The sequence below is a fragment of the Mesitornis unicolor genome, unplaced genomic scaffold, assembly GCF_000695765.1.
Source record: "Mesitornis unicolor isolate BGI_N332 unplaced genomic scaffold, ASM69576v1 scaffold29020, whole genome shotgun sequence".
Classification (NCBI taxonomy): Eukaryota; Metazoa; Chordata; class Aves; order Mesitornithiformes; family Mesitornithidae; genus Mesitornis; species Mesitornis unicolor.
In genome coordinates, this window is record NW_010158049.1 from 1,821 (window position 1) to 20,408 (window position 18,588).

The window sequence follows — 18,588 nt, forward strand, 5'->3', positions numbered from 1 at the left end:
AGTTCCAGAGCTGCGTGTGACTTCCAGACACAGTGAGAGCAACCCCAAGGTGGCTGGTGGCTGTGAGGGTAACCAGGTAATGTGAATCCTGGCTTGTGGGAACAGACCAGATGGAAATATAAATGTCTTCTTACAGTTTTGGTTGGTGGCTAGTTGTAACTGGGGCTCTCAGCTCTTCTAGGCTCATACTGTGGTCTTCAGAGCCTTTTCTTCCTCCTTGCTGCTCATGCATGAAACTCTACTGTTGTTTTCAGCTTGGCGATCTCCCTCCTGTTGGCGAGCGATACGTAGAACGGTTTCGTAGGTCATTAATTCTGTAACATCAGTAATAATAATTATACAATGCCGTGTATTATTAGTACAGCAGTTGTCTGTGTGCATTACTTGGAGCCAAACCACTAAACGGTTATTTTGTATGATGGGTAACCGGAACAGTGCCAGCTTGATACTTAGTGTATCTGAGTCATAAGCAAGCAAAGCACTTCCACAACAAGGTGGTGCATGGCAGAGCTCTCTGGAGCTGCACTTTGGGGAGGACTTGGGTGATGCTTCTGTCCTGATGCTGGACTTTGTTGGATTCTGGTGTTTCCCTTAAATTTTGCCTCTGCCTCATGCAGCCACCTCAGAAATTTCTTCAGGCCACGGTCCTTGGTGCTGCTTCTCATGTCTTGTGCCAGGCCGTGGGCTTTCCTGGGCATGGACAGTTTGCTTGAGAAGTGGCTCTCAGACGCACTGTGTGTTGTGCTTGAAAGTCCTGCAGAATGAGGCCAGCAGCCTCTTGTGAAGGAGGTTGTAGCAGATAAGTGATGTGCTGTTACGTTACTTTTCCCACAGCCTCTGTTTTGCTTTGCTCATGCCTGCAGATGGTCTGATTCTTACAGAGAAGAAACCTCTCCTTGTCTGCTCAGGGTTGGCTGAGGCTATGACCTTTTTGTTTCAAGTAAAACAGATGGGCTAAACAGCAGGACAGTGAACTGGTTAAGCTAGGTAAATGCTTCTTCCACGTCTGTCCCCTTTGGGACCTCTCTAGCAGCTTGTCTGTTGTATTAGATTTTCTTCTTAGTCTTTGTCCTAAATATATCCATCTCTTAATTTAGAAAACCAAACAAGAAACAAAACAAACAAAAAAGTAAAAAAGAAAAAAATATAAATAACTTGTGTTTACCCAGATACTTCTTTTTATCTTGGTTCCCCCCCCACCCACCCTTGATTCTATCAGAGTTGCTTCATCTTGGCCTAATGTGCTTGCTTCCTAGTCACCCATGTTTGATGGCAAAGTCCCTCACTGGCACCACTACAGCTGCTTCTGGAAGCGGGCTCGAATTGTGTCCCACGCAGACATTGATGGCTTTCCTGAGCTACGGTGGGAAGACCAGGAGAAAATCAAGAAAGCTATTGAAACTGGAGGCCCTGGAGGAGGTAAGCGGAGGTCTCCTGGTGTTTGGAGGTTCAACTGGAACTGTACCGCCTCTTCTCAAGCTGTTACTGTACCCCCTCTTCTCAAGCTGTTACTGTGATTATTTGTTTGCTGTGTCCCTTCAGCAAGTGATGTCAGAAGAACTGTGGCATCTCCACACTCCAGGGCTAGGCCACTGGCAGTATGATCTGGTATGTTAAATCAATGAGAGAAAAAGCCAAGTCAGTTGGCAGATATATTGCCAAATATTTCTTCTTATAATGATCAGTGTATTTTGTTTTCGGTTCTTTATTATTAACAAATGCTGTTGTAGTGTGTTGTTTTAATGGTACCTCTGCTGCAGCGTAGGGTTATGGTGACTCTTTGAAGTTGTTACACTATGAACAAGTGAGTCAGGGGTGCAAGTGAGAAGGATCTAAGTACAGACCAGACTAAATTCACTGTGACCCTGTATAAACCAAGGATGCAGAGCAGTTTTAGATTCAGATTGATGTCTGCCTGTTGAAATGTAGTAATACAAAAAAATAAGGAAACTGACAGTTGGAAAGAGGAGTTCTGCTTTAAAGCAGAGCTATTTGTGACTCTTGTTACAGCCAGTTTCTCCGTAAGATCTCATTTTACACTACTTTCAGGGAAAGAGGTAAAAAGGGTCAGCTCGGTGCACATTTGAAAGTCTTTTAAAATCATTAAATAAGCAATCCCGTGCAATTGCTACTTGGCTATCTAAAGAACTCTTTCAAGTGCTTTTGAGCATGGATTTCTTATCTTGCTCTGTAATCAAGATGAGTTGCTGGAACATGGAGATTTATTAATCCAGACTGCTAAGCGTCTGGAACAGAGAATAAGAAAATAAGGGAATGCCTTTGAAAGCTGAACTCCATATTTGCCTTGTTCTTCAGGAAAAGGAGGGGAACAGGAAGGGGGCGGCAAGACTGAGAAGAGCCTAACTGACTTCGCTGCAGAATATGCCAAGTCTAACAGAAGTACTTGCAAAGGCTGTGAACAGAAAATAGAAAAGGTAAAAAGCTTTCCTTAGTTCTCTATCTCTTGTCTCTTCTCTTACCAGTTCCAATTCAAACAGCAACTTTTATAATTGCTTCCTATCTGTCCTGCATATGGAAAGCACTTGCAGAGCTGCGTTTCTGTGTCTGAGAAGCAGCTGGATCCTGGACAGCTGACAGTAAAGGCATCCCTCAGGCATTGTAGCCTGTGCTTCAGACCTGCTTGATGCTCCTTTCACTTGGGTCTTGCAGCAGGCTGGAACACCGCTCGCTAACATTTCTGTGGCAAGAGAGTCACCGCTAACTGCAGCTTTCCTGCTTGTGGCAGCACTGCAAAGGTGTTGGCCTCTTCCTCCTCCACAGTCAGACCAGCTCTGCTCGTGTGCAGCGTATCCATACTAACTCCATGAAAGCAAACGAAACCAGTGAAATAAGTGGTAGCTTATTAGCTATGCAACCCTGTAGTTGAACGTTCGTGTTTTGAACAGTTGGCAAAGTGAAGTTGTGAGCCTCTGACAGATGTGAATAGACCTGCCAGTTGGGTTAAGCTGGCAAGGGCCAGACACCAGTGCTGGTATGCTTCTATCTGCAGTAACACCGGAGACTGTTGTGTAGACATTTCCTTCTTGGAGCATGAAGTGTTGTAGTCTAAAAGCACCTAAAACAACTACTTTTTTGTCATCTGAAAAGTAATTTGCAGTAAGATGGGATGAGATCCTGTAGCACTGATGCTTGAGTGGTAGGGACATGAAGTTGATTTTGAGTTGCCTGCATGATGTTTGGTCATGTGAGTTTTCCTTGTTCAGATTTATTGGTAGACTATGGGATTACCTGTTTTGAGTGGGTTTTGAACAGAAAACTACCTAAAAAGCTGGGGTTTTTTTTCAGCCTAGAGAGAGTATTGAAGAAAGCAGAGGAACTGTAGTGAAAGGGCTTGAAGAAAGGTTGCAGGCCTTGATAGAGGAACTGTTGGTATTTTGCAGGTGTCTAGGAAGTATCGTGTTGGTAACTCATTAACATCCTGCTCTTTTCAGAATGGCGTAACAGTTGCTTTTGTTTTCCTTTCATCTACCTCAGGGCCAGATCCGTATTTCCAAGAAGATGGTGCATCCCGAAAAGCCGCAGTTGGGAATGATAGATAACTGGTACCACCCGGACTGCTTTGTGAGCCGCCGAGCTGAGCTGGGCTTCCTCCCGACATACAAGGCCACCCAGCTCCTGGGCTTCAGCATCTTGAAAGCTGAAGATAAAGAAACTCTGAAGAAGCAGCTCCCGGCTACCAAGAGTGAAGGGTATGTGGGCAACATAAGAAATTATCTAGAGGAGGCATTGCTTGCCTTCAAATACGTAAATGCTATATGATAAATGCTTTGTGACATTGTTGTCTCTGTTAAAAGAATATTGTTTGTAGGGGAATTTGGTCCTTCCTGTTGGTCGTTCCTTAGGCAGATGACAGCAGACAAATTCCCTGTCCCTGGGAGCATGCAGTCCATTTGCCCCCTGTGACTGCCTTGAGAAAATGCGGAGAACAGCAGCTGTGACTTGGAGGACTGATGTAGGGTTTTCAACCATAAAGTAATGCATGCTCAGTACAAATGGATACTGGGCTCTGTGCCTCCTTGTGTGATGCTGTTATCAGTGGCAGTTTCTCTGCTCTAACCACTTGTTAGAGAATCGATTTGACATCTCTTATCTATGAGCTGCTGATCTGTGACAGGCACTGAATCTGATAATGGTGTTTATTTGCTTTGTAGTGCTTACACTTGGATGCTTTTGTTTGTGAAATCTTTTCTGGTATATCTGAAATTTCATTGTCTTGCATTGAAACTTTTAGTGGAGGCCCTTGTCAGAAGTTGTACTAACAGAGAAGCTCTTCCAGGTGACTTTCTAGCTTTGGTCAATCTTTCTCTGTTAATGAAGGCTTTTGTTACTTGTTTTTGCAATGACTTTGCCTAGAGCCTAACAGAAGCCAGTGTTGCATTGTTCCCATGGTCAAAGGAACATAAGGTGTTTCTGGGTCCTACAAGTAGGAAAGATCTAGTAATTGTAAAACACTGGGCTTTTCCATGTATTTTGTAGACTGAATTCATCTTTACTTTTGCAAGGATTCACCATGAAACTGTCCCATGAGACTGATGTCATGTTCTGAGGAGCCGTAGCCATATCAAATCTGTGCAGCCTTTGTCAGTATTGATCCTCCAGATACGTGGCTGATGGGCATGGCATACTCATTGGAGCCTTTCATGTATATGAGTGTCATCCTTGGGCATAGGTAACAGAGCAGTGTGTCGTTAACAGGCTGCAACTTCCATGCTTTATCCTTGGCTGGCAAGCAGTTGCTCCAGAAGCCTTCAGCAGTGGTATGGGTGCTGTGGGGAAGGTCCTGCAGCGCTGCAGGAGTGGGTGCTCCTGCTGAAGCCAGCTCGGGTTCTGTACTGTTCACCTCACTTGGCTGAACTACAGCAGGCTGAGACGAGCTGTCTGCATCTGCCCAGCAGCCTACTGTCTTCTCACACAGGCATTTTACCTGTGAATGTGTGTTGCAAGATGTAAGCAGAAGTACAGCTTTTAATGCGCTGGCAGCTTTTCAAGTAGTCCTTTGCTTTTTGTGCCGAGATGCATGTTCCGCTTTGTCCTAGAGCAGTGTGTGAGTTTAATAGGGTTATTTGTGGTTTTCTCCTATGTCTTCAGCAAAGCTCTGGTGATTTGACTGTGTAACTCTTTCTCTTGTCTGCCCTGACTTTGCTTTTCTGGGCCACTTCTGAGATGCTATGCAAAATGTGAAGGCTTTGTAAAGATAGGCCACAGCCAAGTCACTGTGTAAACAAAAGCCTAGAATTGCAGTGGAAAAAAGCTTAGCCTGGTGATGTAGGGTAATGTGAACCAGGACCTTACGCCAGAAAAGCAGTAGGATGTCTTGTCTTTCCTGCTTTCTAAGCACTGTATGAGCAAGCCCTTCAACCATGAAGGTGCTGTCTGGCTCTTATGCTCCACTGCCTTTTTTCTGCTGTTTAGGGTGTGTGCTTGAGCCAAGGGTATTAAGGGTCAATTGGAAAAATAGTTGTCTGTCAAATAAACTGAGTGAGAATGTAAATAAACAGAATGACTGGAGAGGTGGGGTGCGCTTCCTACCTGGTGGTTTTCTGCCGAGAAAGCACAGAAGTTCTGGAAATGCCAAAAGAAAAACACCCCAGAAGCTTGAATGAGATGCAGTTAACCTCATCTTGTACATTGAATCAGATAACAGAAATTAACTACAGGAATTACAGCATCTCACAGAAATTGTTACAACACCTGCTATAGATGAGATTCTCAAAATGATCTTTAAAGATGTTTCTAATTGTGCTATGTCCAGATTATGTCTTGACTCAGATATCTCTGCAATTCAGATGTGACACATCCAAATTAATGTGCTGCTTCTGCATGTCTAGCCTGTACTGCAAGAAGAAGTTGAGACTTTGGGACTGACCTGTCAGCCCTTTCTGTAAGGATGGCAGTGTGACGTGCCTATTGCACGAGGTGCCAAGCAGAGCTGTTAAGAATGGGCTGGAAAATCCCTTCCCTCTGAAGGGCAGAAATGGGAAGGTTTCCTGCCAATGATCCTGGCTCCTTTAATCTGTCAGCTCTGGGTGAGACATGCCGACCCTCTCTTGGGCTACAGCCTGTCGTGCCCCAGCACCAGCACTTTGCAGGCCTGGAGAAGGAGGATCTTGTGTCCTTGCCAGCAGCTTCTCTGTGGAAAGCATGCTCATGTATTGATGTAGGAACTGCAGTAGCAGCTTGCGAGCTCCCTTTGTGCTTCTTCTATAGCATGTGTTTCACCCTCCTGCTCTGAGCTGTAATACTTTCCTGTGTTTTCTGCTTCACTTGTTTGGGTAGAATTGCTGCCCAGGACAGGAGCAAAGTGTCATTCTGGAGATGTCATGCAGCACCAGATTAACTGCAGAGGTTGCCTGAGGCAGAGGATAAGTACTCAGGTCAGCGACAATCTGGTGGTGCTTTACAGGGAGGAGGAGAGAAGGGGAGTTCTTGTTCCTCCCTGCATCAGCTGCTTGCTTTATCCTGGGTTGCCATGACTGTCCTTTCCACCCTTCATTTTCATTGTAAGGAGGGGAACATGAAAAATTGAGAATAGATGGTCAGGAAGGGCCAGGCTAGAGTGGGACGGTTCACCTCCCTCTTCATCTTCTCGAAATTCAGAGTAAATCTTGTAGCTGTGTGTCCTCTATGAAGGTGAGAAGAAGTGGTTTGCATTGACTGGTAGGTGCTGGTCATTTTAAGCAGGATGTTGGGCCATACCTGTTGAATGTGTGAAGATTGTCTCCAGCAGGAGAAAGGGTGTACACAGCTGCTGTTAGCAACACACAGTGTTTGGTCCCAAGGGTGGAAGATAAAATTAATGTGTGTCAGTGAGTGTGTATTTTGTTGATTTTTCTAAAATTTGCTGTTTTGGGAAGATGCCAGATTAATTCAGCTTTACCATTCCCTTTTTTCAGGCTGTATAAAGTGATGATTAGTGTTTGCTTTAAGCCTTGGGCATAGCCAGGGATGAAAGAGAAGGTTGTGACTGACAGCTTTATGCCTCTTTGTGATCAGGATGAGCCCTCCTGCTTTGCGGCTTGTTCAAGTGACTGGAGCAGGTACAGTAATCACTCTCTCCAGGAGAGCAACCTGCTGTCCCTTTGACTCGGAGGAGAAGCTGCCAAAAGTGTGAGTCCCTGCTGCAGTTTGGATGCTTTCCCTGGGTCATGGGGCCCAGGGATGATCGGTAGGGTGATTGCCTTCCAGCAGTTGGTGTGCTGGCTTTCCTCCTTTTGGGTACTGGGAGACAAGTTACGGCAGAGGAGTCAGCACTTAATCTCTGGAGGCAGCCTGAGTGGCAGCCTGCTGAGAGAGAGGCAGATACACAGCATTTGGGTACCCATCCTAAATACTTACATTAGAAAGCCCTCTGGCTCAGGTAGGTGCAGCAGAACATGTTGCAGTCGAGCTGCTATGTTTTTCCCAGAATATGTTGTCTACCTGTGACTCTGTTAAAACTTACAGAAGTTGTTATCCTCTTGGTGGGGCTCGGTGGATGCTCTGGTCTCACCCCTTGCAGGGGCTGCAGCCTGGGAGGAGAGAGACTTGCTTGGCCTGGGGACTTTGAAGGCATAGCTGTGTGTGCACTGTATCCAGTCCTGCCATGCTGGATCCTGCTTGCCTGAGTTGGAAAACGATCTGAAATTTTTCCCAAGAAGTGCAAGCTGTTGCTGGTAGCGCAGCACGCTGTTGTATCCCCTGAGGCAGTGTGTCTTGCAGCACGCTCTTAAGTCAAGGTTTGGTCAGAGGTGCTAATGACAGGCTAGTGATGGCCACTGCAAATAAAATGAGACCTTGGCCCAATTTTAGGGCCAGGACAATTACTAGAACTTAAAGGACTCTCATACGTGAGTCTTTGGTAAGGAGTACCTTTTAACATCCTTCTGCAGCTTTATAGCTAATAAGCTGTCATACAGGGTTAGTTTTAATGGTAGCAAAGTACTAAAAAGTGAAGTGTTTAAAACTGCAAGTAGGAGAGCAATTGAGAATGTCAACTTTATGGCTTTAACAGTCAGCCACAGCTTACAAAGTTAAGACAGATGCTTTCCTAGAAAGAAACCTGACTGATGTTTCAAAACAATAGCAGGTCTGTCAAAATTAAGTCCAAGATCCAAGCTATGTTCATGCTGTGCCTCAAGTTGCAGGCACATCCTTCCCCAGGCAAGGCAAAATTTCCCTTTATTTCTGCACAAGGAGAGCACCCACTGATGTGATTTATTCATGCATTTGAAGCCAGACAGACCAAGGGGATGACATGACTCTGGAAACATAAATTATCTTCCGCTGAGGTCTCTTGTCATTCTGAAGTCGGCCAAAATCCCCTGATTTTCACGTGGCTTCCTCTTCTTTCCAGTCTTTCTGGAGCAGCGTTTTCTGTAACTTCTCCCTGCACAGCTCTAAGGCTCCAGCTAATAACAATAAATTTCCTCACACACAACTGCACAGTAGTGCACCACGAAACCACTATCAGCCTGGGAGCACTTTGCAGATAGGAACTTCCTCCTGTCTGATTTCAGAGACCTGACTTAATTCCAATCTGAGGAGAAACTAGCTGGGAAATGTCTAGTTTTGCAGTGTGTTAGCTTATTAAAGTTATCATGTTTACTGTCCTTTATTTCAATATGAACTGTCTAAGCTGAAAAATCAAGCTGTCGATTGAGCCGAAAGACACTAATCTTTTAACCTGCATTGCTACGCCTCCTCAGAGTTGGAGAGGTATGCTCATATTCGGTGATTCTTAGGTATGCCTTGCATGTAATTAATACAAGTGTAGATGAATAGACCTGAAAATGTTGCTGTATTTCATGTGCTTTTCTGCGAGACCATACAATTACTCTGTGGAAAAGCTCTAAGTATGCCTGACCTGATTGAGGCGGCTCTCATTGCAGAGCCAAGTACACGTCTACAATCTAGCACTGAGGAATTTGAAAAATGGGTTTGCCTGCCAAAACTGAGGATATTCAAGCCTCTGCAGATACCGCCAGTAACTGCTGGACAGGCACTTGAATAACTTCCTTTCATATGTATTTTGTTTTGTTTTTTTTCCTTTTCTATTAGAAAGAGAAAAGGAGAAGAGGTAGATGGAAATGTGACTGGGAAAAAGAAACAGAAAAAAGAAAAAGAGAAAGAATCAAAGCAGGAAAAACAGCTGAAGGTGAGTTTTAGCTGATCGCTTCCTAAAAACTGCTTCATTAGAAGGGTGCAGTGTCGGGCACTAGCTGAAGAGCTGTGGCACCTTGAGATGGGCTGTACCTCATGCCCAGACAAAGCAGAGCAGCAGCACAGCTGGTCCTTGTGTCCTGGCACAGGAGATGCCCTGTCACTAAGGCTTTGCTGAAGGCAGTTCACCCTGCCGCTTTCTCCTGAAAGACAGGAAGGAAATTCTCTAGGACTTGTGCTTATTTGGATTTAAACAGATTAGGTTAAGTGCTGTCTCTCTCAGGGAGGCTGGGTCTGTGTCCTTCATGTATCATGTGCCTGTGGTGGCTGAACCACTGAGCCCCAGCGCTGTTGCAGAAGAGCTTGGAAAACAATAAATAGCTCATTGTAAAAAATTAACCAGAAGTAAAGTGTGGAACTAGATTAATGAGAAGTGGTATCTTTTTCACACTCTGAGGAGCTGTGTTCAGTTCTTGGGTACAAACTGTGATAGATCACAGCTTTCTACCTTTCACAACTAGGATATCGTGGGAAGAATTCCTGATATAGCATCAGGAATCTTGTATTTATTGAAAGTTTGACATAGGTATTTTCCAATAAAAAAGTAATAATTCCAATTGAAATCTTAATGGAACTTTTTCGAGAGCTGTAGAAAAATGGTGTGTCTGCATTTGAACAAAAGTTTTCTTTACTGTTGTGTGGCAATACCTTAATTTTAAACAAAATTTATCTGAGACATTATCAAGGTTTTGCTGCTGCAATGCAGTTGTTTAGCACAGACCAAGGCAATTTGTGGATCATGGTTAACTTTGGGTTAACTATTTTTTATTTAACAGCATTTCATCAAGCATGATCATTACCACTGAAAATTAAGCCATTTAACACAGTCAACCGGTTCTTCCAGGGTATATTGCATTTTTTACTGTAGCCAGTGAGTAGCATTCATAACTATCTGAGATACTTTAGGATGCTGCTTTGCTGGCCAACCCTTTCACCTGTTGTAGAAGGGCCCCAAAGAATGTGCAGGCTCCTTTGCACTGATGCAGGTGGCTGTTCTGGTAAATGCTTAGGTGGGTTAAAAGAAGAACAGCGCTGATCAGCATTTCTGATTTTTATTTTGATGTAAGGCTCAAATGCAGCCACATCCCCGCTGTTGTCAGTGTCAGCTAGTTAGGTGATATTTGCAAAGGCTGTTGAAAGCTTGCTAAGGGTAGAAGTGTGATAGAAACACAAGTTCCACTCTACCTAAAAGCTAACTGTCTCGTTAGCATCACTTGTACCTTCTTGTGTGGGATAGTGCTGTAGACATTACTCCATGGCCTTTCTTCACATATGCATGATGGAGAAGCCTTGGTTTATACAAAATCCCATAGGGATGTCCTTCTGCATTTCATCTTGAATAAAAAGACTCTTTGCTGAAGCCATGATTTGCTCATGTATTCATACTGAAGTCTGAAGTATGCGGCTCTAATGATCTATTGTGGGTTTTTGGGTAAAATGTCTGATTCTCCCTTTTGGTAAAGTTCTTGGTGCTCTTCATCTCACAGTCTGCATTTGAGAAGCAATGGGCTTGCTAAAACCTTGTCCACATGCTGCAGTTTCAGGAGTGTTCTTGGAAAGCAATTGATTGCAAGTAGCTAAGCTGCCGGCTTTTGTTAACAGGAGCAGACAGAGCTGATTTGGGGCATCAAGGATGAGCTGAGGAAGGTCTGCTCCGTTAATGACCTGAAAGAGCTGCTGATCGCCAACAAGCAGGAAGTTCCTTCAGGGGAGAATGCTGTGAGTTGGTCTGGAGTTGGTCTTTGTGTGTGTCCCCGGTCTTCGAATTGGTGAAGCCGACCTGAACCAGTATGGCTGCAAGATCTACAAGTCTGAAGCATGTTCCTAACATAATATTTCAGAAAGAAATTCAGTGCAAAGCCCAGTTGTTTTGTTCCAGGACTCTGTGATGATATTGCTGTTACACTTGATTGTGAAGGGCTGTGTGGTGGTGTGTGATGCTGAATTGAGGGCCTTGGTCTTGGTTATGTGCCTTTATTCAGCTATGTCCAAACTGGTCCATGGGGTTTTTTTCTTGCTGGCTCTTCAAGAGCAGGTTACTTATAGCACTTCACATTACCTCACTGAACCATTAAATTGTGCAAAAAGAAGCAAAAACTGCACAAATTCTTTCCTGGTATGTCTTCTAAAAACAGTCACTGAAAACCGTCTGTGTAACTTGTGAAAGCTTTCTCTCTTTTGGAGCCACACAGCACTTTTAAGTATTTGTATTAAGATTCTTTGTAAGGAGTGTGGACTGGGATGTAGGAAGTGTCTAGACTCGAAATGGTCAAGAAATACTCTCTAGGCAGGAAAACTGGGACTTATCTGAGCCTACATTCCCACCTGCCTACATTCCAACCTACCTTCTCATGTGCTCAGATGCAGTAGCTTGTCTCCTCCTTGGCTCTTGTATCAGGGCTGCCTGGTAAGGTGCAGTGTGGTAGGTGTGCAGTCCTGAATGTCAAATACGGCTAGGGTGAGATTGCGAGCCATGGGTGTGAGCAGATGTGGCATGACCAGGGAAACTTCGTGTCATGTCTTTAAGGCATTGTAAATCAATTAGTGCTGGTAAGAGTCGGTTTATGCGCAGTGTATGCATGACAAGTGCTAGAAATGTCTGTATCTGTGTGCCAGCAGCCCGACAGTTATTTTCTTGTGCAGCACAGTGTAATGTAGTGCATGGGCTTCCAGCCTCCTTCTGCCATGACCTGTTTTGTATTCTTTGTTGCTTTAGATTTTGGACCGAGTAGCAGATGGGATGGCATTTGGAGCTCTGCTTCCCTGTGAAGAGTGTAAAGGGCAGTTTGTGTTCAAGAGTGACGCATATTACTGTTCGGGGGATATTACTGCCTGGACTAAGTGTGTTGCTAAAACGCAGACTCCCAATAGGAAAGACTGGGTAATCCCAAAGGTGGGTGTTTACTGCAAATCTGATGATCTCAAGCACATTTTTAAACTAATGTTACCTCTTGTAAGGAAATTGAATAAGCAGCAGTCAGCGTTGGATGCCAGAGAGCAGAGCATGCTGCAGTGCTGATCAGCTGTGACAGTGGGGAAGTCCTGTCATAGCTACATTCCTACAGGGGTAGGCAGATAATGCATAATTAAATCATTTTTTTTTCCTAGCAATACTAAATTGAAAGAAATATTGCTGACTTCATTTGAAACCCATCATTCACCCTTATCTAGCTTTGTTTTCGTAGTCAGTAAAGTTGGTGTTTGCCTACCTTAGTATGAATGGCTTGGAAATCCTTTCCAAGACCTGCAGTAAATGCGAACGTCTGGCCAGTGCTCAATTTAGCCTTTAAATCTTATAATAGTATTTGTTGTTTTGAAAATCTACTTACACTTCCATCCCACAGGAGTTTAAGGAAATTCCTTACCTGAAGAAATTTAAGTGTAAGAAGCAGGACAGGGTATTCCCCCCAGATGCTGCGACTGTGAAGTCTGTGCCTCCTCCCTCCGCATCTGCTCCTGTGACAGAGACCGTGTCTGCGCCCAGAGGTAGGCGGCTGGTGGGGAATGGGTCAGTGGAGTTCAGGATGATGTGTAATGCCATTCACAGCCAGACCAACATGCCACCCTGAACAGGTCTGCTCTTCTCCTGCCCCCAAGCAGGCAGAGCTCTCCTGGTAAAAGAACAGCATAGCAGGGTTTCATCTTCCTAGCACAGTTTGACCCTGATGTGATGGGTTGCCTGGGGATACAAGCTTAAGATCCCGGTTGAGTTCTAACAGATCGTTGTAGCTATTTGTTGATGGTGAGAAAATGATGCATTTGCAGTGAAGCAGAAACTTGAAGGCTGATATTGCAAAATGTGTCCCAAGGGAGACCTGCTGTGAAATGCCGCCTTTCTTGGTTTCTTGGGGAATGTCCAGGGACCTCCATAATGCCTTATACTCCACATTGTTTTAGGCTTTAAGGGCAAGAGGGGTTTTTCATTTCGTTTTTTTAAATCCTCCGTTGAGATTTGGCTTTACCAATCACTGACTTTCCTTACACAAATAGACATGCTGTCACCAACCCACAAATTGGCAAAAGGTTGGAGTCCAGAAATTCCCCGTAAGCTGTTGGAATAAGTTGCATGCTTTGGTGCTACAGCCTGTCCACTACAAGCTATGCTGACTTCTTTCTTATTCAGCCTTTCTAGCCCTGGGGATTATTGTTAGTTGGTGAAAAGGGTGAGATTGATTCTGCACAGCTGATTCTAAATAGATCATGGGGTTGTTCTTGTGCTTTGTTGTTTGGTTGTTTTTTTTCAATGAAAACAACGTAATGCATATGTTGATGTCGATTGGCAAGTTGATTCCAGTGTGCCCTGAAAGTAAATTCAAAAGATTGACCAGAATTAAAGCCAGGCTGCTTTATTTGCTAGCAACCTAACTAATCTGAGTTGAGGGGAGAAGAGGAAACAAAACCCTGAGTTGGTCAACCAGAGTTAATAGCAGTTATCTTTAGCAGTGCAGATATGCTTTTAGACACTTGCCATGTCCTGGCCCCACCTGCACTGTGAAGTGTTAATGTAACTATATGGTGGAGCCTCAGATGGTTACTGGTTTGCCCTTTACTTGTTAGAGGGTTTGCATGTTACAGCTTCATACTCTCTTGAAGATCAAGACTCAAATGTACTGTAATGTAGGAACACTGTTCCTCTTTCTCCAGCCCCTCAAAAACAGATTTCCATTTGAAGAAGCAGGAGCTTTCATGTTACAGTTTGTTTCTCCCATGCTGTCCAGACATAAAAAGAAGAGAGGAGCAGAGCAGAGTTTCTAGTAGCACAGTGCTGAAGCAGAATGATCTTTTAAAAAAAAATTATAAAAAAAAACCAGAGGCAAATCATGTGCCTAGATATCCATCTTCCCTGTCTTCCATCCCTTCTGTTTGTTGGCGGTTGCTGAACTTTGTTGCCTTTCTTAGATGAAGGGGAGCTTCCTCCCACTTCCTAGTGCAGATCAGATACCTTGTCTCCCTGCCAGCTGGGCTGATTGTACTGAGTGTGGGGGATGCTGCCCCTTTGTCCTTGTTGTTTGACCAGGTGGCTCTGTGCCTATTGCTAATGTGATGTGTTATTTCCGAACCCACAGACAAACCACTGACCAACATGAAGATCCTGGTTCTTGGAAAGCTCTCAAAGAACAAAGAGGAGATGAAGAGCATTGTGGAGGACCTGGGAGGAAAGATGACAACAACAGCTAACAAGGCTACCCTGTGCATCAGCACACAGAGTGAGCAGCCGTGCCTTGGTTACTTTTAGCACTGGTAACAGAACTGAGCAGATCACAGAGGGCACGTGTCCTTGGAGCTCTCTGGGGATCAGTGTTTGGATTAGGGGGAGTGTTTTGTGTGTGCACATGGCCGTAGTGTGCTTGGAAAAGTAAAGACAGATGTGTGCTGTTTGAGTTTTGCTTATCTAGTATGTTAATTCTGTGGGTTGTGCCGTAAGGGTCTGTTAGGTCTGCAGCAGCTGGAGCTTGGATCTCTATGCAGACCATGGTGGTGTGTGAGCCACCGTTGCTGGGATGAAAGGTGCTGGGAGTTGCGTCCATGCTTGCCTTGGAGAGGCTGCAGAGGTAACTGTGAGTGCCTGAGGGCAGTTGTTTTCTCTGCTGGCAAATTATTGTCTGGTCTCGCTCCCTGTTGGCGTCGAGGTGCAAGCTGGCTGCTGAGGTAGCAGATCTGCTCCCACCTGTCAGGAGGTGCAAGAAGGACTGTACCGCTCAGCCCAGCAGCAGGAAGGGGAGAGCTGGACCAGCCAGGTAAAACAGGAGTGTTCTTGCTCTAGCCCAAGCTGCAGCTTTGAGATTTTGCTCTCCAGAGAACATGGTGAATCCAGAACATGGTGGAAGTGTGTTTCCTCAAAGTGTTAAGAGAGCCCTTAATTATGGCCAGGGAGAGGGGCCATAATGTCTGAAACCTCACTGATGCTTTTTTCCTCCGTTTCCCACCCTACCTCTGCAGAGGATGTGGAGAAAATGAGCAAGAAGATGGAAGAGGTGAAGGAGGCCAAAGTCCGTGTGGTCTCAGAGGAGTTTCTTCAGGATGTGAAATCCTCCAGCAAGGACTTTCAGGAGCTTGTGTCTCTCCATGCACTTTCACCTTGGGGTGCAGAGGTGAAAATGGAGCATGAGGAAATGGCTGTGGATGGGAAGTGCAGCAAGCCCCCAAGTATGAAGAGTGCTGGGAAGGTCAAAGAAGAACAAGGTGAAGAACAAAGCAGTTGTTTCTCTGAAGGCCTGTTCAGTGCTGTGCATGCATAAGGCAAACCTGGGTATAGTCCATCCTTGGCCTTTCTTTGAGTTCTCTGCCCTTTTTCTCATAAGAAACTTAAATAATGAGACCTTAGGGCAAGACTAGGTTTAAGTAAATGTGAAGCTGTCTGCTGAGCTGTTTCCCTTAGTTCAGTCCTGCTTTAGAGATCTGTGTTGTACATGCCTGGGCTCCCTGGCATCAGTCCAGACTCTTCCTCATAACACCTCAGCTTCTGTGCCAGTTTGGGTCAGTGTTGCAGCTCCCTCGGTGTGCTGGGACACCAAGATGTGACAGTCAATACAGTGAGCCCCAAGAGGTGTTAGCAAGTGAGAAAATATTGGAGTCCAGAGAAATGGGTCTTTGTTTTACCTGGTTTAGAACTCAACATGTTTTTAACGAAGGAGGAAAAATATCCCAACACCAGTGGCATTCATCACCAATGCCATTAGAGAGAGCTTGCATTATTAATGCTGGAAACTGAACAAACCCATCAGATATCCTTGCCTGTCTTCAGAATCTGTTCTTCTCCACATCCTCCAAGCATAGGTTTCTGTCATACAGTTATTGCTAGACCCTCACAGCAGTGAGATCTCTAGGGAGCCTGAACACCCCCAACACCTTGTGATTTTTAAATCCCACTTGAACACAACCAGAAATGTGACTTCTGTCTGCTGTGCAGGTGAAAAATTATATGGCCCACCCCTTGGGTCCAGAAGGAAGGCAATACGTTAGATCTCCCCAGATTGTATCTTTCATTTAATTGGGGGGCGCGGGGGCTGTGAATTGGCTGCTAAAGCCAGCTAAAAAAAAAGCCACTGAAGTTGACTTGTTCATATTCTGGGAATCTCATTTGAAGTCTCCTTAGGGTGATAATTACGGAAATTGAGAACTTAAATGTTGATTCAAGTCAGACTGTGTTGCCTGTTTGGTAAGAAAATTAACTCTCTCACTGCAGGACCTAGCAAGTCTGAAAAGAAATTGAAGCTCACAGTTAAGGGTGGAGCAGCAGTAGATCCTGATTCTGGTGAGTGATAACAATGGCTGCGCCTGCACCACACACAGTCTTCAGGATGCCTGATGGTTTGCAAAATGTTTTTCTGTGAAAGGGTAAGGGTTCCATAAAAGGAATGTGACTTTTTAAAACATTTTTTCTTGCTATCAGAGGAAGGATATTGGTTTATGTTCAAAGCTGGATATTCCAGGATTTTCTAGGGCAGCTTTCAGAAGGACCACTTAAGCCAAGCCATGCACCTTGTTCAACTTCAGGAGCATCTGTCAGTGGGGTGGGTAAGGGCCCAGCCAGCAGAGGCCCATGAGCATCTGCCCCCAGACCCTTCAGGGCACAGCTAATGCTGCTCTCCGAGCCTATGGTGCACAGACGTTGTTCATAGAATTCCTACTGCATCCAAAGCCAGCCTTTGGTTTTTCAGTCCATTTGTGAACATTGACACCTGCAGAGGTATATCTTTCTTGAGGATTCCTCCAGCAAGTCATGTGGTATTAAATATTAGATTTTAGATGGTCCTTTGTCAAAATGTACAGGTTTTTTTTTCTCTAGTAAGAATTGAGGTTCATTCTAGTGTATCTAAAGATGTGTGCTTACAGCTTATTAAAAAGAAAACATGCTTCAAGGAGTTTTGAATGAGCTCAGGGCCACTGCTTTTTTGGTACTTTGTTAAGATTCACTCTACTTTGTGAAACATTTAGGTGAGTGCAAATGTAGGAAGGAGACCTAAAATGGTAACCTTATTTCTGTTCTAATTTTTTTCTTCTCTGTAGGTTTGGAGGATTCTGCTCATGTTTTTGAAAAAGGTGGAAAGATTTTCAGTGCAACCCTGGGCCTAGTAGATATTGTGAAGGGAACAAATTCCTATTATAAACTGCAGCTGCTAGAGGATGACAGAGAGAACAAGTGAGTTTAATTTTCACTATAAATACTTCTGTTCACTTTTCTCAATAAATACTGGAGTTTTGGCATCTACAAAAGCAAAGGTATGAGTAAAATGCTTCATGAGGAGGTATGGATAGGTATATCAATTTATAGAAAAACAAACCAACCCAACCAAAACAGAAAAACCCACCCCAAAAAACTGCTCCAAACCACCAAAAAACTCAAAAGCTACAAAAAACCAAACCACTCATGGAGAGAGCTCTGCTCTGCATTGAGGCATTTCTTTGTGGTGTAGGCAAAACCTAAGCTGGGAAATAAGTTTGTGGAATTGCATCTGGTAGAGTTCATTCCTGCATCATGGGATGCATGGGGCACGTACAGTTGGTGTCTTTAGGACTGGGGTAATTGGCTGATGGCAGGACCACAGTGCTCTGTGACTGATGGCTGCCCTTGAAAATACAGCAGCAGAATTTGGGTTACTCTGTTCTAACATCAAGACCCCACACGTAAAATCAGTGATGTTGGAAATTTTTCCCGTATTCTCCAACTTACTCTTGTCTTCTAATTGCAGAGCTGTAACCTTGGGAAACGAAACCAGATTCTGGCCATTCTACCACAGTGTAGTCCTGAATTGAATGCCCTGAGGCTTAACAAAATGCACTGAAATGGTCAGGGGACAGTCATGTGTGTAGCTTTCCAGTCTTGTCAGACACATGACAGAGCTGTCCAGTGGTTGCATTACTGAAAACGAATAAAGAAATAGAGAGGGTTATTTCAAATTGAACTCCATTCTCTTCCCCAACCCCAGCACATAAGGGACGCACAGAAATCCAGGGGAGCTAATGGCTGTCAGAAGCCACCCTGGTTCAGCTCTGAATTTATTGCACTTTACCACATTCCTAATAAGCTTTTGTTGTTAGCTTCTGTATGTGGGGTTTGTATCTGGATCTGTGATTCAGTGCATGGAGGGATCTCAGTGCCTGCATTTTGTGCATAACAAATTGGAAAGGTTGGTTGATTGTATGCATAAAAATACTACAGAAGCTCACCCAAGGTGGTATCAGTAATACAAACAAATACTCCAGTGACTTCTGGTTTCTCTAAAAGTCTGAACTCTAGAACTTTGAGTCACAGACCTGAAGATGCAATTGCTGGTGTTTGTTCATATTCAAATATATGACCCCAATAGTCTGAAGATTTGTATTTGCAAGATGTTAAGACTGAAGAGATATTAGTGCCTTTATTCC

The 18,588-nt window shown here is 44.4% G+C and overlaps 1 protein-coding gene across 1 annotated transcript in view; it reads left to right on the forward strand.

Moving 5' to 3' along the window:
- Positions 1–1,221: 1,221 nt before the first annotated feature.
- The window catches only part of PARP1 (poly (ADP-ribose) polymerase 1), a 29,497-nt gene continuing 12,130 nt past the window's right edge, over positions 1,222–18,588 (forward strand). The window contains exons 1-11 of the mRNA XM_010182358.1: positions 1,222–1,419; positions 2,317–2,435; positions 3,496–3,710; positions 9,058–9,154; positions 10,822–10,938; positions 11,936–12,112; positions 12,564–12,705; positions 14,286–14,426; positions 15,160–15,402; positions 16,406–16,474; positions 17,230–17,362. Coding sequence (XP_010180660.1) covers positions 1,263–1,419; positions 2,317–2,435; positions 3,496–3,710; positions 9,058–9,154; positions 10,822–10,938; positions 11,936–12,112; positions 12,564–12,705; positions 14,286–14,426; positions 15,160–15,402; positions 16,406–16,474; positions 17,230–17,362 — 1,610 coding nt within the window. The 5' untranslated portion in view covers positions 1,222–1,262. The remainder of the gene's footprint in view (positions 1,420–2,316; positions 2,436–3,495; positions 3,711–9,057; positions 9,155–10,821; positions 10,939–11,935; positions 12,113–12,563; positions 12,706–14,285; positions 14,427–15,159; positions 15,403–16,405; positions 16,475–17,229; positions 17,363–18,588) is intronic.